General features: G+C 41.6%; 1 protein-coding gene across 8 annotated transcripts in view; it reads left to right on the forward strand.

Annotated features, from left to right (window-relative positions):
* Positions 1–26,642, forward strand: part of ULK4 (unc-51 like kinase 4) — a 769,027-nt gene that overhangs the window by 81,510 nt on the left and 660,875 nt on the right. For 7 of the 8 annotated variants that reach the window (XM_063611260.1, XM_063611259.1, XM_063611278.1 and 4 more), the window contains 8 exons: positions 311–473; positions 12,789–12,890; positions 14,064–14,147; positions 16,891–16,966; positions 20,033–20,125; positions 21,279–21,397; positions 21,553–21,622; positions 25,321–25,417. In XM_063611260.1, the coding sequence (XP_063467330.1) occupies positions 311–473; positions 12,789–12,890; positions 14,064–14,147; positions 16,891–16,966; positions 20,033–20,125; positions 21,279–21,397; positions 21,553–21,622; positions 25,321–25,417 (804 nt within the window). The remainder of the gene's footprint in view (positions 1–310; positions 474–12,788; positions 12,891–14,063; positions 14,148–16,890; positions 16,967–20,032; positions 20,126–21,278; positions 21,398–21,552; positions 21,623–25,320; positions 25,418–26,642) is intronic. The other variant, XM_063611270.1, reaches the window with a different exon arrangement.

Below are 26,642 nucleotides of genomic sequence, written 5' to 3' on the forward strand. Positions count from 1 at the left end.
TGGCAAGTGCAGATTGTTTTATTTTCATCATTGTTAATCTTTCCCCAAACCTGAAGTTTTCCACTATGGTTATATGATGTGTTCATTATATACATCTGAGAATGAACAATTTGATTTTTTATTTGATTATTAAAAAGTTGGATTTATTTTTCTTTAGCTTTTAAAAAAATTATAAGCATTTATTTTTCTGAGTTCTGATGGAGAAAGAATAGCAATGCTGAAAAGTTCTTTAGTACAATTATAAGAGGTACTGATATATGTACAAATTAAGTTGATTTTTTTCCTGAAAACATTTATTTGATCTTCATAGATACTCTTGGAAGGGCCTGGCACACTGAAGTTTAGCAACTTTTGCTTGGCAAAAGTGGAAGGTGAAAATTTGGAAGAGTTCTTTGCTTTGGTGGCAGCAGAGGAAGGAGGAGGTGATAGCGGGGAAAATGTCCTGAAGAAAAGCATGAAAAGTAGAGTCAAAGGTATGTAGACCTGGAAAGCTTAAAGATCATAACTCTAGTTGTGGGCCATCCAAGTCCTGTGTTTAGGAGACAATGTCAGTCTTTCGTTTTGCCACTCACATAAGATATTGAAAATTGTAATGACCAGCAGACATAGTCTGGACATAGGAATGGCTTTGTCCATGGCCTAAAGTATTCAATGTGGATCTGCTCTGTAAGGCCTGGGGAACCTTAACAAAACCTGTATTTCATCTTCAGCTTTATGTTTTACTAAGCACTCATTAGCACATAGGAGGGGAATGGTGCCTGGCACATAGCGGCTCAATAGAAATTAGTTGAGTGAATGATATTCTGCACTTGAAACATATATTTTTTTTATTATTTAAGTTCTGGGGTACATGTGCTGAACATGCAGGTTTGTTACATAGGTATACACGTGCCATGATGGTTTGCTGTACCCATCAACCTGTCATCTACATTAGGTATTTCTTTCTCCTAATGCTATCCCTCGTTTAGACCCCTACCCCCTGACAGGCCCGGTGTGTGATGTTCCCCTCCCTGTGTCCATGTGTTCTCATTGTTCAACTCCCACTTATGAGTGAGAATATGTGGTGTTTGGTTTTCTGTTCTTGTGATAGTTTGCTGAGAATGATGGTTTCCAGCTTCATCCATGTTCCTGCAAAGGACATGAACTCATCCTTTTTTCTGGCTGCATAGTATTCTATGGTGTATATGTGCCACATTTTCTTTATCTGGTCTATCATTGATGGGCATTTGGGTTGGTTCCATATCTTTGCTATTGTGAATAGTGCCTCAATAAACATATGTGTGCATGTGTCTTTATAGTAGAATGATTATAATCCTTTGGGTGTATACCCAGTAATGGGATTGCTGGGTCAAATGGTATTTCTGGTTCTAGATCCCTGAGGAATTGTCGTTCGCAATGGTTGAGCCAATCTACATTCCCACCAACAGTCCAAAAGCTTTCTTATTTCTCCACAGCCTCACCAGCATTTTTGTTTCTTGACTTTTTAATAATCGCCATTCTGACTGGTGTGAGACGGTATCTCATTGTGGTTTTGATTTGCATTTCTCTAATGATCAGTGATGGTGAGCTTTTTTTCCTATGTTTGTTGGCCGCATAAATGTCTTATTTTGAGAAGTGTCGGTTCATATCCTTTGCCCACTTTTTGATGGGGTTGTTTGCTTTTTTCTTGTAAATTTGTTTAAATTTCTTGTAGATTCTGGATATTAGACCTTTGTCAGATGGGTAGATTGCAGAATTTTTCTCCCATTCTCTAAGTTGTCTGTTCATTCTGATGCTAGTTTGTTTTGCTGTGCAGAAGCTCTTTAATTAGATCCCACTTGTCAATTTTGGCTTTTGCTGCCATTACTTTTGGTGTTTTAGTCATGAAGTCTTTGTCCATGCCTATATCCTGAATGGTATTGCCTAGGTTTTCTTCTAGAGTTTTTATGATTTTAAGTCTTACATTTAAGACTTTAATCCATCTTGAGTTAATTTTTGTATAAGGTATAAGGAAGGGGTCCAGTTTCATTTTTCTGCATATGGCTAGCCAGTTTTCCCAACACCGTTTATTAAATAGGAAATCCTTTCCACATTGCTTGTTTTTCTCAGGTTTGTCAAAGATCAGATGGTTGTAGATCTCTATTCTGAAGTCTCTGTGCTGTTCCATTGATCTATATATCTGTTTTGTACCAGTACTGTTTTGGTTACTGTGGCCTTGTAGTATAGTTTGAGGTTAGGTAGTGTGATGCATCCAGCTTTGTTCTTTTTGCTCAGGATTGTCTTGGCTATGTGGGCTCTTTTTTGGTTCCATATGAAATTTAAAGTAGTTTTTTCCAATTCTGTGAAGAAAGTCAATGGTAGCTTGATGGGGATAGCTCTGAATCTCTAAATTACTTTGGGCAATATGGCCATTTTCATGATTTTGATTCTTCCTATCCATGAGGATAGAATGTTTTTCCATTTATTTGTGTCCTCTCTTATTTCTTTGAGCAGAGGTTTGTAGTCTCCTTGAAGACATCCTTCACATCCCTTGTAAGCTGGATTCCTAGGTATTTTATTCTCTTTGTAGCAATTGTGAATGGGAGTTCACTCATAATTTGGCTCTCTGTTTGTTATTGGTGTATAGGAATGCTTGTGATTTTTGCACATTGATGTTGTGTCCTGAGACTTTGCTGAAGTTGCTTATCAGCTTTAGGAGATTTTGGGCTGAGACAATGGGGTTTTCTAAATATACAATCATGTCATCTGCAGACAGACAATTTGACTTCCTCTGTGCCTATTTGAATACCCTTTATTTCTTTCTCTTGCCTGATTGCCCTGGCCAGAACTTCCAATACTATGTTGAATAGGAATGGTGAGAGAGGTTATCCTTGTCTTGTGCCGGATTTCAAAGAGAATGCTTTCCGTTTTTGTCCATTCCGCATGGTATTGGCTGTGGGTTTGTCATAAATAGCGCTTATTATTTTGAGATACGTTCCATCGATACCAAGTTTATTGAGAGTTTTTAGCATGAAGGGGTGTTGAATTTTGTCGAAGGCCTTTTCTGCATCTATTGAGATAATCATGTGGTTTTGTCATTGGTTTTGTTTATGTGATGGATTACGTTTATTGATTTGTGTATGTTGAACCAGCCTTGCATCCCAGGGATGAAGCTGACTTGATCATGGTGGATAAGCTTTTGGATGTGCTGCTGGATTCGACTTGCCAGTATTTTATTCAGGATTTTCGCATCGATGTTTATCGGGGATATTGGCCTGCAATTTTTTTTTTTTTTTTTTTTTTTTTTTTTTGATTCTCTGCCAGGCTTTGGTATCAGGATGATGCTGGCCTCATAAGATGAGTTAGTAAGCAGGAGTCCCTCTTTTTCTGTTGTTTGGAATAGTTTCAGAAGGAATGTTATCAGCCCCTCTTTGTACCTCCGGTAGAATTCGGCTGTGAATCTTTCTGGTCCTGGACTTTTTTTGATTGGTAGGCTATTACTGCCTCAATTTCAGAACTTGTTACTGGTCTATTCAGGGATTCGACTTCTTCCTGGTTTAGTCTTGGGAGGGTGTATGTGTCGAGGAATTTATCCATTTCTTCCAGATTTTCTAGTTTATTTGTGTAGAGGTGTTTATAGTATTGTCTGATGGTAGTTTGTATTTCTGTGGGATCAGTGGTAATATCTCCTTTATCATTTTTTATTGTGTCTATTTGTTTCTTTTTTCTTCTTTATTAGTCTTGCTAGCGGTCTATTTTATTGATCTTTTCTTTAAAAAAAGCAGCTCCTAGATTAATTGATTTTTTTTTTGAAGGGTGTTTCGTGTCTCTGTCTCCTTCATTTCTGCTCTGAAATTAGTTATTTCTTGTCTTCTGCTAGTTTTTGAATTTGTTTGCTCTTCTCTAGTTCTTTTAATTGCGATGTTAGGGTGTCAATTTTAGATCTTTCCTACTTTCTCTTGTGGGCATTTAGTGCTGTAAATTTCCCTCTACACACTGCTTTAAATGTGTACCAGAGATTCTGGTACATTGTGTCTTTGTTCTCATTGGTTTCAAAGAACTTCTTTATTTCTGCCTTCATTTCGTTATTTACCCAGTAGTCATTCAGGAGCGGGTTGTTCAGTTTCCATGTAGTTGTGTGGTTTTTGAGTAAGTCTCTTAATCCTGAGTTCTAATTTATTGTACTGTGGTCTGAGAGACTGTTATGATTTCCATTCTTTTGCATTTGCTGAGGAGTGTTTTACTTCCAATTATGTGGTCGATTTTAGAATAAGTGTGATGTGGTGCTGAGAAGAATGTATATTCTGTTGATTTGGGGTGGAGAGTTCTGTAGGTGTCTATTAGGTCCGCTTGGTCGAGAGCTGAGTTCAAGTCTGAATATCCTTGTAATTTTCTGTCTTGTTGGTCTAATATTGACAGTGGGGTGTTAAAGCCTCCCACTATTATTGTGTGGGAGTCTATGTCTCTTTGCAGGTCTCTAAGAACTTGCTTTGTGAATCTGGATACTCCTGTATTGGGTGCATATATATTTAGGATAGTCAGCTCTTCTTGTTGAATTGATCCCTTTACCATTATGTAATGGCCTTCTTTGTTTCTTTTGATTTTTTGTGTTTAAAGTCTGTTTTATCAGAGATCAGGATTGCAACCCCTGCTTTTTTTTTTTTTTCTTTCCATTTGTGTGGTAAATATTCCTCCATCCCTTTATTTTGAGCTTATGTGTGTCTCTGCATGTGAGATGGGTCTCTTGAATACAGCACACTGATGGGTCTTGACTATTTATTCAATTTGTCAGTCTGTGTCTTTTTAATTGGGGCATTTAGCTTGTTTACCTTTAAGGTTAATATTGTTATGTGTGAATTTGATCCTGTCATTATGATGTTAGCTGGTTATTTTGCCCGTTAGTTTGTGCAGTTTCTTCATAGTGTTGATGGTCTTTACAATTTGGTGTGTTTTTGCAGTGGCTGGTACCGGTTTTTCCTTTCCATGTTTAGTGCTTCCTTCAGGAGCTCTTATAAGGCAGGCCTGGTTGTGAGATCTCTCAGCATTTGTTTTTCTATAAAGGATTTTATTTCTCCTTCACTTATGAAGCTTAGTTTGGCTGGATATGAAATTCTGGGTTGAAAATTCTTTTCTTTAAGAATGTTGAATGTTGGCCCCCACTCTCTTCTGGCTTGTAGAGTTTTTGCAGAGAGATCCACTGTTAGTCTGATGGGCTTCCCTTTTTGGGTAACCCAACCTTTCTCTCTGGCTGCCCTTAACATTTTTTCCTTCATTTTAACCATGGTGAATCTGACAATTATGTGTCTTGGGGTTGCTCTTCTCGTGGAGTATATTTGTGGTGTTCTCTGTATTTCCTGAATTTGAATGTTGGCCTGTATTGCTAGGTTGGGGAAGTTCTCCTGGATAATATCCTAAAGTGTGTTTTCCAACTTGGTTCCATTCTTTCCATCACTTTCAGGTTCATCAATCAAACGTAGATTTGGTCTTTCACATAGTCCCATATTTCTTGGAGGCTTTGTTTGTTCCTTTTCATTTTTTTTTCTCTAACCTTGTCTTTTCGCTGTATTTCATTAAGTTGATCCTCAGTTTCTGCTATCCTTTCTTCCACTTGATCTATTTGGCTATTGATACTTGTGTATGCTTCACCAAGTTCTTGTGCTGTGTTTTTCAGCTCCATCAGGTCATTTATGTTCTTCTCTAAACTGGTTATTCTCATTAGCAATTCCTGTAACCTTTTTTCAAGGTTCTTTACTTCCTTGCATTGGGTTAAAACATGCTCCTTTAGCTTGGAGGAGGTTGTTATTACCCACCTTCTGTAGCCTACTTCTGTCAATTTGGCAAACTCATTCTCCATCCATTTTTGTTCCCTTGCTGGCGAGGAGTTGTGATCCTTTGGAGGAGAAGAGGCGTTCTGGTTTTTGGAATTTTCAGCCTTTTTGTGCTGGTTTCTCTCCATCTTTGTGGATTTATCTACCTTTGGTGTTTGATGTTGGTGACCTTCGGATGGGGTCTCTGAGTGGATGTCCTTTTTGTTGATATTGATGCTATTCCTTTCTGTTTGTTAGTTTTCCTTCTAACAGGCCTCTCTGCTTCAGGTCTGCTGGAGTTTGCTGGAGGTGCACTCCAGACCCTGTTTGCCTGGATATCACCAGCAGAAGCTGCAGAACAGCAAATATTGCTGCCTGTTCCTTCCTCTGGATGCTTCGTCCCGGAGGGGCACCTGCCAGATGCCAGCCGGAGCTTTCGTGTATGAGGTGTCTGCTGGCCCCTACTGGGACGTGTCTCCCAATCAGGAGACACAGGGGTCAGGGACCCACTTGAGGAGGCAGTCTGACCTTTAGCAGAGCTTGAATGCTGTGCTGGGAGATCTGTTGCTCTCTTCAGAGCCATTAGGCAGGGACGTTTAAGTCTGCTGAATCTGCTCCCACAGCCGCCCCTTCTCCCAGGCGCTCTGTCCCAGGGAGATGGGGGTTTTATATATAAGCCCCTGACTGGGGCTGCTGCCTTTTTTTTCAGAGATGCGCTGCCCAGAGAGGAGGAATCTAGAGAGGCAGTCTGCCACAGTGGTCTTTCCGAGCTGCGCTAAAACCGCCTACTCAAGCCTCAGCAATGGGGGATGCCCCTCCCCGCACCAAGCTCGAGCATCCCAGGTCAACTTCAGACTGCTGTGCTGACAGCGAGAATTTCAAGCCAGTGGATCTTAGCTTGCTGGGCTCTGTGGGGGTGGGACCCGCTGAGCCAGACCATGTGGCTCCCTGGCTTCAGCCCCCTTTCCAGGGCAGTGAATGGTCCTGTCTCTCTGGGCTTCCAGGTGCCACTGGGGTATGAAAAAAAACTCCTGCACCTAGCTTGGTGTCTGCCCAAACGGCCACCCAGTTTTGTGCTTGAAACCCAGTACCCTGGTGGCGTAGGCACCAGAGGGAATCTCCTGGTCTGAGGGTTGTGAAGACCGTGGGAAAAGCGCAGTATGTGGGCCGGAGTGCAGCGTTCCTCACGGCACAGTCCCTTATGGCTTCCCTTGGCTAGAAGAGGGAGTTCCCTGACCCCTAACACTTCCTGGGTGAGGCGACGCCCCACCTTGCTTCTGCCTGCCCTCTGTGGGCTGCACCCACTGTCCAACCAGTCCCAGTGAGATGAACCGGGTACCTCAGTTGGTAATGCATAAGTCACCTGCCTTCTGCATTGATCTCACTGAGAGCTGCAGACTGGAGCTGTTCCTATTCGGCCATCTTGCCAGCATCCCCAAAGCAAATTTTTAGGGTGTATTCTTGGTATGTGAGATGGGGCGGGGGGTGTTAAAATTGCTATACTTGAGGGGAGAGCCTGAAGTGATGTTTCTTATACCTTTTGGGGGAAGTGGTAAAGATCTTTCCTCCTCAAGTTCCACGTTCAGGTACTTGAGACTTTGGGCCATTGAAGCTCTGTGATACTCATCATGCTGTCAGCTGAGTTTGGTGGCAGTTGTAGGAAAGGGCACTATGCGAGAGGGTGGCAGGCATCCTTGGACTAGGTAGTTATGTGGCCCAGGGATGAGGGAAGAGGATGGAGAGCAGCAGGTTAATCATAGGCCCCATAAATAGGACTAAAGGAAATTAAACTTTCAGGGCCAGGCTTGTATATGGTAGGATTTCATGCCCAAGAATAAGGCTTTTAATGTCCTCAAATTGCATTCTGTAGAATTATCAGTATTCTTTGAAAATGACTATTGTGGTCTATGTTAGTAGGATATGAAGTTCTGAATTATTGTGTATAGTTTTATAGAAAACAAGGTCAATGGTATATTTCAGTATAAATGCATATTTAGTAAGGGGAAGAGAGCTGTGTTGTGGAAAAATAGGTCAGACATTCTAGCAGTGATGCTTACTTCTGAACTTAATCTAAGAACGGTCTTTATGACAGGGTAGGTTAGTCTGTTTGGCCAAGGGTAGAGGACGCTTTCGTAACCAGCAGGGCAGAATCAGCCCTGACCTTTGGGGATCATGGACTTCATAGGTGGTTAAGTTTTACATCCCTGTGGCGTTAAGATAAAAATAGAGTGTAAAACCACTTCTGTTTTCCTGGAGACTTTTGAGAATTCACTGTCTAAGTGTGGCGATGAGCAAGGCACATGAAAAAAATCACCCTACCTTTTGATATATTTGACTAGTTGGATACTGGGGTGGGGTTGATGATTGGTCAGTGGTGGTGTACGGCCATAAAGAATCTGTTAACACTGATGCTGATTTTAGGGCAAAAATTTTGGTTAGGCTGCATAAAAATAATATTGAAAAGAGCTTCTAATAAGGACATCTGGATTCTGGTTCTGCCTTTGCTTCTTTGTAACCTTCAGAGTAGTGTCACATAGCTGCTAGGAGTTTTAATTTCCTGTGTAAAGAAGGGGTTGGCTGGATCATAGTTCCCAAATTCAGGGGCAGAAAAGTTGTATAAATCAATAATGTGGCCCAGTGTAAGAGGGATTAATGGGGGCGATGTCAAACTACACTCAATTTTGGCCCAGTGTTTTTGATTGATTGAGAGAAATTAGAAATCTGGGCTGATTTATGAAAAGAGTTTCAAATTTAGAATCCCCTACCTACAGGTTAGGGTTCAGGTTCCACGATCTGGTCCCTGATTGCCTCTTTGTTCTTGTGGCCAGAAGATTGTGCTTCACTGTCCTTCAATTGCAGGTACAACTGACCAAGGCCTCCAACTACTTGAAGAAATCCATCAATGCTTTTGCTCTCAGGCCACGCTTCTCATGCCTGCACCCTGCTAATGACTGAGTTTGGAGGGGATGCTAAGGCAGGCCTGTTCCTGGGAGACACTCTGGTGGCTGACATTGGTTCAGGGATTCTTTTTTTTTTTTTTTTTTTTTTTTTTTTTTTTTTGAGACGGAGTCTTGCTCTGTTGCCCAGGCTGGAGTGCAGTGGCGCAATCTTGGCACACTGCAAGCTCTGCCTCCCGGGTTCACGCCATTCTCCTGCCTCAGCCTCTCCGAGTAGCTGGGACTACAGGCACCTGCCACCACGCCTGGCTAATTTTTTGTATTTTTTAGTAGAGACGGGGTTTCACCGTGGTCTTGATCTCCTGACCTCGTGATCTGCCCGCCTCGGCCTCCCAAAGTGCTGGGATTACAAGCATGAGCCACCGCGCCCGGCTGGTTCAGGGATTCTTGTTTTGAGATGGACTCTTGCTCTGTTGCCCAGGCTGGAGTGCAGTGGCGTGATCTCAGCTCACTGCAACCTCTGCCTCCGGGTTCAGGCAATTCTCTGGTCTCAGTCTCCCAAGTAGCTGGGATTACAGGCACACACCACCACGCCCAGCTAATTTTTGTATTTTTAGTAGAGATGGGGTTTCACCATGTTGGTCAGGCTGGTCTTGAACTCCTGACCTCACATGATCTGCCCACATCAGTCTCCCAAAGTGTTGGGATTACGACATGAGCTACTGTGCCCAGCCTGGTTCAGGGATTCTTATTTTTTTATTATTTATTTATTGATTTTTTTGAGACAGAGTCTCGCTCTTGTTGCCCAGGCTAGAGTGCAATGGTGTGATCTCAGCTCAGTGCAACCTCTGCCTCCCAGGTTCAAATGATTCTCCTGCCTCCTGAGTAGCTGGGCTTACAGGTGCCTGCCACCATGCCTGACTAATTTTTTTGTATTTTTATTAGAGACAGGGTTTCACTATGTTGGCCAGGTTGGTCTCGAACTCCTGACCTTGGGTGATTCGCCCACCTCGGCCTCCCAAAGTGCTGGCATTACGGGTGTGAGCCACCGCACCCGGCCTGGTTCAGGGATTCTTGATGACCCTGAAGAACCTTTCTTAAGACTGCATGGCATCTATCTAAGGATGCTTTCATCTAATCTTCCTAACCTTTCTCTTTGCATGGAGTCCATCGTACATCGCAATCTGAGCAGATTTCCCCATTTTTTTCTCATAGACGCTTCCTGTCATAAAATCCTTGTGTGGATAATCCTGTCTTGGTGTCTGCTTCTTGGGGGACCCAGACTAACAGTTCTCACCCCATCTCTCCCCTCACCCCCCGCCTTGCCACCTCCCTCACCGCTTAACCCCACCTTTGGCTTTATGTTCCAGCAACACCCTGTCTTCACGATTTCCTGCACGTGTTGTGTAGCTGCTCACACCCGTGCCCTTACTCTTTTGGTTCTCGTTTCTTTCTCTTTCCTTCCATACTCTCCCCTCCCTTCCCTTTCCTTCATCTTGCAGTGGCATGATCATAGCTCACTGTAACCTTGAGTTCCTGGACTGAAGTGATTCCCTCACCTCAGTATCCTGAATAGCTAGGACTGCAGATGTGTACCACCATGCCTGGCAAAGTTTTAAATTTTTTGCAAACTGGGTTTTGCTGTGCTGTCGAACTCCAGGCCTCAAGTGATCTTCCTGCCCTGGCCCTCCAAGTAGCTAGGAGTACAGGCTTGTGCCACCACACCCAGCCCTTTCTTATTTTATTTTTTCAGCTTTCTTATTTTATTTTTAAATATTTTATTTTATTTGAGATGGAGTCTTGCTCTGTTGCCTAGGCTGGAGTGCAGTGGTGTGATCTTGGCTCACTGCAAGCTCTGCCTCCTGGGTTCATGCCATTCTCCTGCCTCAGCCTCCTGAGTAGCTGGGATTACAGGCACGCACCACCATGCCCAGCTAATTTTGTATTTTTAGTAGAGACAGGGTTTCTTCATGTTGGTCAGGCTGGTCTCGAACTCCCGCCCTCAGGTGATCCGCCTGCCTCGGCCTCCCAAAATGCTGGGATTACAGGTGTGAGCCACCGCACCTGGACGGCTCCAGCTTTCTTGAGAAAGACTTCCTTACTTCTTTGTCTGGATGGCAGGATTTTATCAGACCGAATAATTAAGTGTTGTTTTCTTTTAAAACTTTCATAATATTTTTTGCATAAGCCATTTAACTTACCATGTAATAATATACTGTTTTGTGTATTTGTTTTCTACCCATTTGAGTGTGAACCCAGAGACTTTAATTCCATTGTTTATTAGTGCATTTATTTGTTAATTCCACATTTATTTATTTATTTATTTAGAGACAGGGTCTCACTCTGTTGTCCAGGCTGGAGTGCAGTGGTGCCATCTCGGCTCACTGCAAGCTCTGCCTCATGGGTTCATGCCGTTCTCCTGCCTCAGCCTCCCGAGTAGCTGGGACTACAGGCGCCTGCCACCATGCCTGGCTAATTTTTTGTATTTTTTTTTAGTAGAGACAGGGTTTCACCATGTTAGCCAGGCTGGTCTCGATCTCCTGACCTTGTGATCCGCTTGCTTCGGCCTCCCAAAATGCTGGGATTACAGGCGTGAGCCACTGTGCCCGGCCCTCATTTATTTATTTTTTGAGACAGAGTCTTGCTTTGTTACACAGGCTGGAAAGCAGTGGCGTGATCTTGGTTCACTGCAACCTTCACCTACTAGGTTCAAGTGATTCTTGTGCCTCAGCCTCCTGTGTAACTGGGATTACAGGCACCCTCCACCACGCCCAGCTAATCTTTGTATTTTTAGTAGAGATGGGGTTTCACCAGGTTGGCCAGGCTGGTCTTGAATTCCTGGCCTCCAGTGATCTGCCTGCCTCAGCCTCCCAAAGTGCTGGGATTACAAGTGTGAGCCTGGTCCACATTTATTTCTTAATTTGACTAGTTAAGGAAGTTCTAGGTACTGGAAGTAAGGATGGGAAGACAAACATTCATATTCAACAAATATTAATGAAACATCTATTAAGTGCTGGACAGAGTGCAAGGGCGTTCCATGGGCGTTATTCGTCTTTGTTTCCTCAGCAGCTAGTGCAGGCAAATATACCTTCCATCGATGTGTACAAAATGTGATAGCATAGCAAAAATGCTCCATGGGAGAACTTTACAGTCACGCATCAGGGCACACAAAGCTGCTGATCTTGCTGTAATGGGCTCTGGAGATAGGATTTGCTGGAAGGCTTACCTCAGTGGAATTTTGTTTCCAAATCATTGGAGATTACTTACTTCCTGGAGAAAAGACTCTCATTGGGAGGTGGGAGTTTGTTAGATGGAATACAGAGAGTGTGCACCAGGGAGAGACAAGGACCCTGGGTCTTGGCGGGTGCTCTGCAACTGCCTAGCTGTGTGATTTACTGGAGGTTAAGTATCCCTCTAAAGCTTCCATTTCTCTTGTCAGTGAATAAGGGAACTTTCTGGCTCTAAAATATGGGATTTCTATGTAATATTAAACTTTGTATAAAGTATATGTGGCACACAATGGTGCTTTTCACTAAATATTTCCTATTCTCCTGGATAGATGGTAGGATTGCATCCTCTCCCTGGTCAAAGCCAACTAAGTGTGAGCAGAAGTGATGTAAGTAACTTTGAGATGGGAATTTTAGGAGCCAGTGTTCAGTTAGCTACATTCTTTCTCCCTGCCTCCAAGTGAGGAAGCATGAGTGGAGTTGGAGCCTCTATCAGCCTGGGTCTTTGAGTGACTATGGGGATCAGAGCTTCTTGGTAGATTTGTTATGGACATGTTTAGTGATAGAGAAACCTTTGCTGTTAAGCCAGTGGGATGTTGGGGTTGTTATATTGAAGGTTTAACTTAAACTATTCTAATTGAAATTTAAAGGAAGAATGTAGCTGAATGTGCCATACCTCTCAGGCAGATTTTAAACACCTTTTTATATTCACACACATCCTTTGCAAAATGTAACCTTAAAATTAGAAAACATTTAAAAATGTGAAATGCACATGAAGTTTTATTCATGCGCATGTTTTTCTCCTTCCCTTTTTCATCTCATCAGATCTTTCCTAGGTGGCTTCGTGTTGGCAGCAATACAAATGCCTAACCGAGCTGTTCTTCATACTTTGCTTTTAGGATCTCCTGTATATACAGCACCAGAAGTTGTGAGGGGTGCTGACTTTTCCATCTCCAGTGACCTCTGGTCTTTGGGCTGTCTGCTTTATGAAATGTTTTCAGGTAATTGTTTCCTGAATAGGTATAAAAATCAGAGCTGGACTAAAATAAAACCAGGTTAAGTCTGTAGTTTGCAGATGTTTTACCTATAAGATGTGAAAAAACTTGATTTTTTTTTTGAGACAGAGTCTCGCACTGTCACCCAGTCTGGAGTGCAGTGGCACGATCTTGGCTCACTGCAACCTCTGCTTCCTGGGTTCAAGCCATTCTCGTGTCTCAGCTTCCCAAGTAGCTGGGCTTACAGGTGTCCACCACCATGCCTGGCAGTTTTTTGTATTTTTGGTAGAGAGCGGGTCTCATCATGTTGGCCAGGCTGGTCTTGAATGCCTGACCTCAAGTGATCTGCCTGCTTAGGCCTCCCAAAGCTCTGGGATTATAGGCATGAGCCACTGTGCCTGGCCAAAAAAACTGTGACCTTATTAAATTTTTATGCATACTGATTTTGGCTGAGTTGCTTGGTATCTAGGCATATGCAGATTCCTAGAAAGTTCTTGACAAATAGGTAATTTTTCATGATAATCTGGAATGCTGAAATGTGCCTAACTCAAAAATTGTGATTATTAGAAATTTTTGTAAAGATGCCTTGCAACTGTGTATTATTCAGATGCGTTGAATGGCCAGTGCATCCATTGGTTCACAGTAGTGGTCCATATGTGTGTTTGTGTATTTGTTAGGATGATAATACATTTTGAATTAAGAGAAATATAAATTATATAGGCAGTGCCTCGTACATACTAGGCATTAAATAGCTATTGCTGTATATTTTTTCTATAAGTTGTATAATCTTGAAATATCTGTAGTTGAGATTAGAATTATTGGTGATAGCAAGGCCAGGCGCGGTGGCTCATGCCTGTAATCCCAGAACTTTGGGAGATCGAGGCGGGCGGATCACGAGGTCAGGAGATTGAAACCATTCTGGCTAACACGGTGAAACCCCATCTCTACTAAAAATACAAAAAAATTAGCTGGGCGTGGCGGCGGGCGCCTGTAGTCCCAGCTGCTGGGGAGGCTGAGGCAGGAGAGTGGCGTGAACCCAGGAGGCAGAGTGTGCAGTGAGCCGAGATTGCACCACTGCACTCCAGCCTGGGTGACAGAGCAAGACTCCGTCTCAGAAAAAAAAAGAATTATTGGTGATAGCAGACTTCTTTAATTTTGCAAGTTTTCATGTGATTTCAGGAAAACCTCCGTTCTTCTCAGAAAGTATTTCAGAATTAACTGAAAAGATCTTATGTGAAGATCCTTTGCCACCTATTCCAAAAGGTAAGATTTCTTATGATAAATGGAATTAATTTACATTTTACACTGATTAATGGTGTGCCTTTATCCAACGTTTGCTTTTATTGATTCATAACTCCCCAAAGTTATCTTTTATAAATGATCCCAAGTTGATATTTTTAGAAATGTTAGTATTTCCTTTGCCATTTTTTAAAGGTGCTGAAACAGAGAACAAAGGACTAATAGATTTCCCTCATTTAAAAACAAATTATTTTGTGCATCTATATCATAAAAAGTATGGCTTAAAGACTTAAAAAACTTAAACCCTTATGTGACATTGCTTTTTGTATGTACCATTTACTTACTTTGTATTCACATCCCATGTGGTTATTTCTATCTCCTGTTGGAACAAATTCACCGTTTCCTTATCTTGATGAATCAGAATGCTACCCTTATAAGTTTTAAAAATATTTATTTATTTATTTATTTATTTATTTATTTATTTATTTTTGAGACAGAGTCTTGCTCTGTTGCCCAGGCTGGAGTGCAGTGGCGTGATCTCGGCTCACTGCAACCTCTGCCTCCCATGTTCAAGCGATTCTCCTGCCTCAGCCTCCCAAGTAGCTGGGACTATAGGTGCCTGCCATGGTGCCCGGCTAATTTTTTGTTTTTGTTTTTTAGTAGAGATGGGGTTTCACCATCTTGGCCAGGCTGGTCTCAAACTCCTGATGTCATGATCCACCCACCTCAGCCTCCCAAAGTGCTGGGATTACAGGCGTGAGCCACTGCGCCCGGCCCAAAAATCTTTAAAATTAGATACAGTTGTAGTATTTTTAAAGTGTTGGAACTTTAATCATATAAATTGTGGTTAATATAATGATCTATCAGCAATAATTTTTAAGGAAAGAAAAACAAAAGGCACAAGTGTAGTAAAACATTTTGCTATACATTGTTAAAGTTTATCTTAAGACATAAATGAAAACAGGATTCTACAAAAATTATTGCTATATATATGTGTATATATATATGTGTGTGTGTATATATATATATATATATATATATTTTTTTTTTTTTTTTTGAGAGACAGGCTTCTGTTGTGTCACTCAGGCTGGAGTGCAGTGGTGCAGTCAACCTCCTGAGTAGCCGGGACTATGGGTGCACACCACTGGGAATGGCTAATTTTTGAATTTTTTTGTGGAGACAGGGTCTTGCTATGTTGCCTAGCTTGTCTTGAACTCCTGGCCTTGAGTGATCTGCCTGCCTTGGCCTCCCAAAGTGCTGAGATTTCAAGTATGAGCCACAATGTGTGGCCATTACTACTACTTTTTTTTTTTTTTTTTTTCTTGAGACGGAGTCTCACTCTGTCGCCCAGGCTGGAGTGCAGTGGCCCAATCTCGGCTCACTGCAAGCTCCGCCTCCCGGGTTCACGCCATTCTCCTGCCTCAGCCTCTCCGAGTAGCTGGGACTACAGGCGCCCGCCACCACGCCCGGCTAATTTTTTATATTTTTAGTAGAGATGGGGTTTCACCGTGGTCTCGATCTCCTGACCTCGTGATTCGCCCGCCTCGGCCTCCCAAAGTGCTGGGATTACAAGCGTGAGCCACCGCGCCCGGCCTGGCCATTACTACTACTTTTAACCGTAGACTGATGACCTGAATATGGTATATAACTAATTTAAAAAGACAAAACATTATGAGATAAGTGGTATTGGACAGTGTCATACTATAATGCTTCTTATTTCTGTTAAAAATCTTAAAAGAGGGACTGCAAATATTCTAATCATAGTACATTGTAATGCGAAGTTGTTCAAGTTAGGAATACTTCAAAGAATAAGGTATAATTAGTAGTTAAGCTGGGGCCGGGCATGGTGGCACACACCTGCAATCCTAGCACTTTGGGAGGCTGAGGTGGGTGGATCACCTGAGGTCAGGAGTTTGTGACCAGCCTGACTATCATGGTGAAACCCCGTCTCTACTAAATACAAAAAAATTAGCCAGGCATGGTGGCACATGCCTGTAATCCGAGCTACTTGGGAGGCTGAGACAGGAGAATTGCATATACCTGGGAGGCAGAGGTTGCAGTGAACCAAGATCGCGCCATTGCACTCCAGCCTGGGAAAGAAGAGTGAAACTCCTCCAAAAAAAAAAAAAAAAAAAAAATAGTTGGAGCTGAGCATAGTGGCTCACACTTGTAATCGCAGCACTTTAGGAGATCCAAGGCAGGTGGATCACTGGAGCTCAGGAGTTTGAGACTAACTTAGGCAGTATAGTGAGACCCCATCTCTACAAAAAATAAACAGGCGTGGTAGTGCATGCCTGTAGTCCCAGCTACTCTGGAGGCTGGGGTGAGAGGATCACTTGAGCCTGGGAGATAGAGGCTGGAGTGAACCTTGATTGTGCCACTGCTCTCCAGCCTGGGTGACAGAGTGAGACTCTTTCTCAAAAAACCCCCCCAAAATAGTTGAAGACAAGTGTTTGTTAAGCTGGTGATCCTTATTGGGATTGTTCAGTGAAGAGAAGTCTTAGAGGTTTGTTAAGACTTAGTTTTTGAGATTTACATTTCTTTTTTTTGATCTAGGAAAAAATGTTTTTAATCTTTGTGTTCTGTACCTCCCCATCCTGCCCCATTAAATAGAGGATATAATTGTTGTTAATGGATTTAGTGTTCTCTTAATAATAATGTATGTGTTTAAAATACTATTGCTTTAAATGTTGATGTAAGAGATAAAAATAAAATTGATGTGTATTTACTGCTTATCATTTTTTCTTGGAAATTAATTTGTTTATAGATTCTTCTCTTCCTAAAGCTTCTTCAGATTTTATTAATTTGCTTGATGGATTACTTCAACGAGATCCTCAAAAAAGGTAGGGACAGTATTTCGATCTTTTTTTCTTTTTCTTTTGAGTTCTGCAAATGGAGTAAGGGACAGTATTTTAATGGGAATAAATGGTGGAATCTTTTCCCCCTTTTATGTACTTCTAAAATGGTGCTGTTCTTAATATACAAATAGCTATTCAAATTATTATTTTTTAAAGAAGTCTGACTTTGGGTTAAAAGTTTTTCTCTCAGTTTGCAGGTGTTTTTAATCATGAGGAATTTTTGAAGTCAGTTTCTCTTTTCATGTATTAAGTAGTTGACAAATTTTCTTATAACTCCCAAATCCAAGAAGTACCATTTCTTGTATTTTGTATTTCAGGCTAAAACTGTTTGACTATTGACCTAGGGATGATATTGTCAAGTTAAGATGCTGTTAACTGAGTGATATTTAATATGACCTGTTTTTATGACAATCCTATCATAATGGGGATATTAAGTGATAGGATAATAGGCATCTTGTGAATTTTCTGTCATTGATGGCAATGTTAGAAATCATTGTTGAGGCACAGGGTAGGGGAGGCTAGGAGGTGGACCAGAGTGGGAAAGAGGGCCAAGGAAAGTAGTTTCTAGTTCTGGTTCTGTCACTAGATAACTGGGATGGGGGGATGGGAGGAGGGTTCAGTTTATAAAATGGAGAATAAATTTAGTGTAGCATATACAAGAATCCATGCTTTTATTAAATATATTTTAAAAACTGCAGAAGGAAATGCTGATTTTTGTATAAGCTGTAGGACAAACATCCTTTACTTATATTAGAATGCTTTCAACATTAGTGTTATTTCAGTGGATAATTTTTCACACATCTTTTGATAGGATGTAACTATACCTAATTTACTTAAGACGGTGTATCCACATATCCCTACATTTATAACTGTATGCTATATGATTTTTTGCTTACATGGGACCACTCTGTAACCTACTTTTTTCTCTCATGGTACACTATGCATATTTTTCCATTTCCATTTCTGAGTCTTGCTCTGTCACCCAGGCTGGAGTGAGTGCAGTGGCGCAATCTTGGCTCACTGCAACCTGAGTTCAAGTGTTTCTCCTGGTTTCAAGTGTTTCTCATGCCTCAGCCTCCTAAGTAGCTGGGATTTCAGGCGCATGCCACTCTCCCCAGCTGATTTTTGTGTTTTTAGTAGAGATGGGGTTTCACCATTTTGGCCATGCTGGTCTCGAGCTCCTGGCTTCAAGCAGTTTCGCCTGCCTCGGCCTCCCGAAGTGCTGGGATTTCAGGTGTGAGCCACTGTGCCTGGCTGCCTGGTCATTTTAAATGGCTGTAGAGTATATACAATTACCTATAAAAAAGTAAACATTTGGAATGCCTCTTGATTTGGAATATTATATACGTTGTTACAGTAAATATCCTTTTGTGAATTTTTAAAATTTTTTTGGGTTTACTTGGGTAGTTATCTCTTTCATGTGAATTTCTCAAAGTGAAATGGCTGGCCAAAGGCTAAGAGCATTTGAAAAGTTTGATACATTTCCTGCATTCTAGGAACATGTGCTGATTTACACTCCCAGCAGCAATATGTTAGAAAGCTGCTTCCCTCCCACTCATCTACAGTGTGCCTTGTTGATCTACATTTTTGTCAGTTTGATGGATGAAAATAAATTTTACTTTGGCTATTTTTATTTCTCTTTTAGTGAACCATAAGAGCTTTTTGTGTAAAGAAATATTATATGTGGTTGCAAATTCTATTGTTTGTGTTTTACTTTTGATTGAAGTAATTTTATTTAATACAGAAATTTTGAATGACTAGTCGACTATAAATTCTTTTCTTTCTTGTTTTAAAATGTCAGTCAGGCTTTATTTTCCCGCTCTGGTGAGTATGTCTAGCGGTATACTCTATTAGTAGTGAAACTTAATCTTTTGAAAGTGAGCCTGAGTTTTAAATACAACCTAAAGTCATTTTAATGCAAGTGAACTAGCTAGGTAATATTATTTTGATTCCTAAACAAGGTGTGAATGTATATGGTTATGAAGCTAATATTCTTTCCCCCCACTGCTGCATCCCCTCCCGGAGACAGGGTCTTACTCTGTCACGCAGGCTGGAGTGCAGTGGTGTGATCTTGGCTCACTGCAACCTCTGCCTCCCAGGCTCAAGAGATTCTTCCACCTCAGCCTTCCAGGTAGCTGGGATTATAGGTGTGGGCCCTCACACCCAACTAATTTTTGTATTTTTTGTAGAGATGGGGTTTTCCCACACTGTCCAGGCTGGCCTTGAAATCCTGGACTCGAGCAATCTGCCTACCTTGGCCTCCCAAAGCGCTGGGATTACAGGTGTGAGCCACCGCGCCTGAGCTGATATTCTTATTTATTCCTGAATGAATTTCCAACAGAATAGTTCCAAAACTTAAATGTGTCAGTTAGGATAAGTAAAATAATCTTGCCTCTGTTGTGAAATAAAGTGCGACAGGATTATAGATATCTGATATATTTACTTTAGAATTTCAAATTATGCTGGGTGTGGTGGCTCACGCCTGTAATCCCAGCACTTTGGGAGGCTGAGGCGGGTGGATCATGAGGTCAGGAGATCGAGACCATCCTGGATAACATGATGAAATCCCGTCTCTACTAAAAATACAAAAGCTACTCGGGAGGCTGAGGCAGGAGAAGGGCATGAACCCAGGAGGCAGAGTTTGCAGTGAGCCGAGATCGCACCACTGCACTCCAGCCTGGGCAACAGAGCCAGACTCCATCTTAAAAAAAAAAAAAAAGAATTTCAAATTATTTATCGACTCCCTTTTTCCTAGGCTGGTTGGAGAAACCAGACTCTGTGGAATTCGAACCCTGAAACTTCTAATGCTTAGTTATCAGACTGTTTCATTCTGTACCATTTAATGCTTCTGAATTGTTTCTTTTTATCTTGCTGTCTAAAAGAGGCTAATTGCATACAAAAATGAAATAATAAAATATAAAATGATTTCAAAGGTACATATGTACCTTTAGGAGATACAAATTGTAAAATCTGATATGTGTAATTGGGACATGTCTTGGGAATTTTTCATGGTAAATCATGTTAGAGTTTTAACATTTATGTTTTTTAAAGATTAACTTGGACAAGGCTACTGCAGCATTCATTTTGGAAGAAAGCTTTCGCTGGAGCAGATCAGGAATCAAGCATCGAAGATCTCAGTCTCAGGTAGTATACACTTACCTTTGTGTATGGGACATAGTTACTGGACACTTAAGCCCATTACTGTTCTAAATATACAACATCAATGACTGGAATTTCTCTGCTTTCATAGTAGGAGAAAATCCATCATTTGTTTAATTAAGGGTTGCTTAAAGAGTTTACTCATGATATTTTTATGTTCTTGATTTTGCATATTTTCTGTTATTATTCTTCAGTCATTGATATGATATGATAGTCATTAGTTCTGTTACCAAATACATCTGGTGTCCCACCTCCCAAGTAAATGGTAGGATCTTTTTTCTCCCCTTTAAGTTAGGTGTGGTCATGTGACTTGTTTCCGGTAACAAAATGTTAGTAAAAGCAATGTGTGTTATTCCCAGATGCAAAGTTGAAGAGCAGTGGTAATTTACCACATGATGAGGTAATTGGGAAGAAAAATGTCAGAATGGAGTTCTAACCTGGATTTTTTTTTTTTTTTTTTTTTTTTTTTGAGACAACGTCTCACTCTGTCACCTAGGCAGGAGTGTAGTGGTACAATCATGGTGCATTGCAGCCTTGACCTCCCAGGGCTCAGGTGATCCTCCCACCTCAGCATCCTGAGTAGCTGAGACTATAGGTGTGTGCCACCACACTCAGCTAATTATTGTATTTTTAGTAGAGACAGGGTTTCGCTATGTTGCCCAGGCTGGTTTCAAACTCCTGGCCTCAGGCGATTTGCCCGCTGTGGCCTCCCAAAGTGCTAGGATTATAGGTGTGAGCCACCATGCCTGGTCTGTCAGCCTTGATCTTTTTTTTTTTTTTAAATTAAAAAAATTTGTTAAAAACAAAAAAGAAGAGACAAGGTCTCACTGTGTTGCCCAGGCTGGTCTCAAACTCCTGAGTTCAAGTGATCCATCTGCCTCGGCCTCCCAAAGTGTTGGGATTACAGGTATGTACCACCATGCCTGGCCTTAGCCTAGATCTTGAGGGACTACAGTGACATAGCTTTCCTGCCAGTCTTTGATGGCTATGTGGATGAGGGAGGCATAAAGTTAAGAGATTCTGTAACTTTGCTAAATGTCATGTGTAATTTAATTATCTTCTCCAACCTCTTTTTCTAACATAAAACTATAGAGAACTCCAAAGTAAGTTTGATTGTGTTGGTTTTCTCCAATAATAGCAGAAACACGATGGTGTGTTCTGGGTCACAGGATTCCGAGGAGCTTTTGCAGAACCCTCAGAGTAGACAAGCAAGAGGGCACAAGAGTGGTCAACCACTAGGTCACTCTTTCAGACTAGGTAAGCTTTTATTTGAGCACATTCATGCTACTTAGAATGTTGTTTGAGAGAGTTCCTAATTTCAATGTTATGTCCCTTTAAATCTTTGTGTATGTTATGCCATGCATATGATATTTTTGTTCTTTTCTGGATAACATATTACTTTCCTGCTACAGAAAATCCAACTGAGTTTCGGCCTAAGAGTACTCTTGAGGGTCAATTGAATGAATCCATGTTTCTTCTCAGGTAGGTAAAATGAAAACAGAGGGATCAATGCGAGACAAAAGTTTAATTTTCTTAAAGCATCTGCTCTCTTGGTGCAAACCTTGTAACACAGAGATAAACAACAGGGATTTTAGTGCCAAATTCCAGTTTCACTCTCCAATTTCAAAGTTACAGTTAGGTGGTGGCCAGTGAAATGTAGATTTTGCTATGTACAGGATTTTTGAAAATTTTTAACCAAACCAACTTATTTTTTTACCAAAGCAACTCATTATTTCCATTTGTAAGAATTAATGCCTCTTCATTTTGTTCTTTTTTTTTTTTTTTGAGACGGAGTCTCGCTCTCTCACCCAGGCTGGAGTGCAGTGGCGCGATCTCGGCTCACTGCAAGCTCCGCCTCCCGGGTTCACGCCATTCTCCTGCCTCAGCCTCTCCGAGTAGCTGGGACTACAGGCGCCCGCCACCATGCCCGGCTAATTTTTTTGTATTTTTTAGTAGAGACAGGGTTTCACCGTAGTCTCGATCTCCTGACCTCATGATCCGCCCGCCTCGGCCTCCCAAAGTGCTGGGATTACAAGCGTGAGCCACCGCGCCCGGGCTTTTGTTCTTTAACTTAAAATAGAATTGAACTTAAAATTTCAGAAGTCCAGCTTGTTTGGTTTGTTTTGTTTTTGAGACAAGATCTCCCTCTGTTGCCCAGGCTAGAGTGCAGTGGCGTGATTTGGTGCATTGTAACCTCTGCCTCCTGGATTGAAGTGATCTTGCCACTTTAGCCTCTCAAGTAGCTGTGACTACAGGTGTGTGCCACCATGCCTGGCTAATTTTTTTGTAGGATGGTGTTTTGCCATGTTGCTCAGGCTGGTCTTGAACTCCGGGCTTGAGCCATCTGCCTGCCAATGCACCCAGTTTTTTTTTTGTTGTTGTTGTTGTTAATGCTTTCAAGGCAAAAGCTTCTTTATTTGGATAAATACAGAAAAGAAGAGGTTCTGTTTTTCTTTAAATACTTTTTTTATTCTTTATTTTTATTTTATTTTTTTGAGATGGAGTCTTGTTCTGTTGTCCAGGCGAGAGTGCAGTGGCACGATCTTGGCTCACTGCAGCCTCCACCTCCCAGGTTCAGGCAATTCTCCTGCCTCAGCCTCCCAAGTAGCTGGGACTACAGGTGCCCACCACCTCGCCTGGCAAATTTTTGTATTTTTAGTAGAGACAGGATTTTGCCATGTTGGCCAGGCTGGTCTTGAACTCCTGACCTTAGGTGATCCGCCAGGCCTCCCAGAGTGCTGCGATTACAGGCATGAGCCACAGTGCCCAGCCTTTCTTTTAATACTTTTCTATATGTGAAGCTTGAATAATGTTTGTAATCACTGGAAGAATTAAAGTCAGAGTGGTATCTTAAAGTGATCAGGACCAATGCATTAAAAAATTTAGTAGAATGGGCCAGGCTCGGTAGCTCACGCCTGTAATCCCAGCACTTTGGGAGGCCAAGGCAGGCGGATCACCTGAGGTCAGGAGATTGAGACAAGCCTGGATTGGACAACATGGCAAAAACCCGTCTCTACTAAAAAAAAAAAAAAAAAAAAAAAATTAGCTGGACGTGCTGGTGGGTGTCTGTAATCCCAGCTACTTAGGAGGCTGAGGCAGGAGGATCACTTGAACCTGGGTGGTGGAGTTTGCAATGAGCTGAGATCGCGCCATTGCACTCCAGCCTGGGGGACAAGAGCGAAATGCCATCTCAAAAAAAAAATTTAGTAGTATGTAAATATTAAAAGTATTTAAAATATTTTTTAACATAGAGAAATAGTTTTATTTCATGAAATAGGGGTTATAATGATAAAATTCCTGATATGTTTTACCCATATTTAAATGTATGTTTATCTATATACATTTTACACATTTTATTTATTATTTATTTATTTATATATTTTTTGAGACAGACTCTTGCTCTGTCGCCCAGGCTGGAGTGCAGTGGCATGATCTCGGCTCACTGCGGCCTCCGCCTCCCTGGTTCAAGCGATTCTCATGCCTCAGCCTCCCAAGTGGCTGGGATTACAGGCGTGTGCCACCAGGCTTGGCTAATTTTTTTTGCATTTTTAGTAGAGATGAGGTTTCTCCGAGTTGCCCAGCTGGCCTCGAACTCCTGAGCTCAGGTGATCTGCCCACCTTGGCCTCTCAAAGTGCTGAGAATTATAGTCATGAGCCACAGTGCCTGCCCCATTTTATACATTTTAAATTTAACTTTTTAGAACCTCCTACATTTTCTGGTATATTGTATTTTATGTGCTACGTAAGTATATGTTTAATGAGGGGATCAACAGATAAATGAATGAGAGTTGAGGATCCTGATACTTGGGAATTTGAAGGTGATAATTTTTTTTTTCTTGGGACGGAGTCTTGCTCTGTTGCCCAGGCTGGAATGCGGTGATGTGGTCTTGGTTCACTGCAACCTTCACCTCCCCTGTTTAAGCTATTCTCCTGCCTCAGCCTCCCAAGTAGGTGGGACTACAGGCATGCACCACCATGCTGGGCTAATTTTTTTTTTTTTTTTTTTTTTTTTGAGATGGAGTGTCGCTTTGTCACCCAGGCTGGAGTGCAGTGGCTTGAACTTGGCTCACTGCAATCTCCGCCTCCTGAGTTCAAGTGATCCTCCTGCCTCAGCCTCCCGAGTAGCTGGGATTATAGGTGCCTGCTACCATGCCTGGCTAATTTTTGTATTTTTAATAGAGACAGGGTTTTGCCATATTGGCCAGACTGGTCTCAAACTCCTGACCTCAAGTGATCTGACTGCCTCAGCCTCCCAAAGTGCTGGGATTACAGGAGTGAGCCACCACACTCGGCCCTGAAGGAAATAATTAAAAAATATTAATGATCTGATGGGAAGGATTTCTTAAAATGTGAAAAGCTCAGGCCGAGCACAGTGGCTCATGCCTGTAATCCCTGCACTTTGGGAGGCTGAGGCAGGTGGATCATGAGGTCAGGAGTTCGAGACCAGCTTGGCCAAGATGGTGAAACCCTGTCTTTACTAAAAATACAAAAATTAGCCTGGTGCAGTGGCGGGCACCTGTAATCCCAGCTACTCGGGAGGCTAATGCTCGAGAATCGCTTGAACCTGGGAGGTGGAGGTTGCAGTGAGCCGAGATCGCGCCATTGCACTCTAGCCTGGGCGACAGAGCAAGACTCCATCTCAAAAAGAAAAAAAAAAAGTGAAAAGCTCAAAACCATGGATCCAGGAAGAGTACAGTGGCCCATATGGTATGGCAGGCATTTATGCGTGTAGGAAGAATCATTACAAATAGGTATGGATTGTAACTTCCTTGTTACTTATTTTAAATAGGCGCCAGGGTAATTTCCTTTTCAAATATTTTCTGATATATAGCTACAAATATTTTTCATTCTTTGTAGAATATCTGATCTATTTTATTTGTTAATCTTGCCTATGCCAGGAGACATTTATAAAAATTAATGCTTGAAGGTTTCTAGTTAAAAAGGAATATACTGTATATGGCATGGAAAGTATAAATAAAAGAAATAATACATTAGCCAGGAAATTAATAGCAGTTATAAAAGTTATATAAACATAAATTAGATCTAGACTTTTTTAGTGAGAGCATATGGAATCATCATACTCTGCCATTTTTCGTGAGACATGTTTTCTTCCAGAGAACAGTAAACAGAGAATAAACTTTCTGGAATCTTAATAATGTTAGCTGGTATGTATTTTTCAGTTCTCGTCCTACTCCCAGAACTAGCACTGCAGTGGAAGTAAGTCCTGGTGAGGCTATGACTCACTGTTCACCACAGAAGACTTCTCCTCTGACCAAGGTGAGCAGACTTGGGAAATTTTCTTCCTACATAAGATGTAGACGCTCAAAAGAATAATTGTAAGTTGGTAAATGAATCATGTTTATAATTACAAAATTTACAATAAGGTCATCTTTCCTGATCATTATGGGTTTTTCTTGTAAGTACTCTGAGAGAGATGTCCCATTTATTTGCTTCATAGTTCTTTTTGGTAGGACTTCCCTTGAGATACAGTTGACATACCATACAATTCACCTATTTAAGGTGAACAATTCAGGGTGGGTGTGAATTGTAATTCTTGCACTTTGGGAGGCTGAGGCAGGAGGATCATTTGAGGCCAGGAGTTCGAGACCAGCCTGGCCAACGTAGCGAGATCCTGTCCTCACAAAAAATAAAAAAAAAATTAGCTGGGTTTGGTGGTGCACACCTGTAGCCCTAGCCACATGGGAAGCTGAAGTGGGAGGGTTGCTTGAGCCTTGGAATTTGAGGCTGCAGTGAGCAATGACAGCGCCACTGCACTCCAGCCTGGGTGACAGAGTGAGACCCACCTCTTTAAAAAAAATAAAAGGGTACAATTCAGGGACCTTTAGCATATTCAGAGGTGTGCAACTATCACCACAGTTTTAGAATTCTTTCATCATCCAGCAAAGAAACTACCCATTAGCAGTCACTGTCCCCTGCCACCCCATGTTTCTCCAGTTCTTTTCCATGCTTGTACTAGGCAACCACTAGTATATGTTTGTTTTTATTATTTTACTTATTCTATGCATTTTATATAAATAGAATCATACAATATGTGGTCTTTTGTTACTAGCTTTTTCCACTTAGCATATGTTTTCTTTTTTTTTTTTTTTTTTTTTTTTTTTTTTTTTTTTTGAGACAGAGTCTTGCTCTGTCGCCAGGCTGGAGTGCGTTGGCGCGATCTTGGCTCACTGTAACCTCCGCCTACCAGATTCAAGCAATTCTCCTGCCTCAGCCTACCGAGTTGTTGGGACTACAGGCGTGCGTCACCATGTCCAGCTAATTTTTGTATTTTTAGTAGAGATGGGGTTTCACCATGTTGACCAGGATGGTCTCCATCTCTTGAACTCATGATCTGCCCGCCTTGGCCTCCCATAGTGCTGGGATTACAGGCGTGAGCCACCGCGCCCGGCCTTTTTAACATATGTTTTCAAGATTTATCCAGGTTGTAGCATGTATCAGTACTAGATTCCTTTTTATTGTCAAATAGTTTGTTGTATATACA

Source organism: Symphalangus syndactylus, chromosome 1 (assembly GCF_028878055.3).
Source record: "Symphalangus syndactylus isolate Jambi chromosome 1, NHGRI_mSymSyn1-v2.1_pri, whole genome shotgun sequence".
NCBI classification, from domain to species: domain Eukaryota; kingdom Metazoa; phylum Chordata; class Mammalia; order Primates; family Hylobatidae; genus Symphalangus; species Symphalangus syndactylus.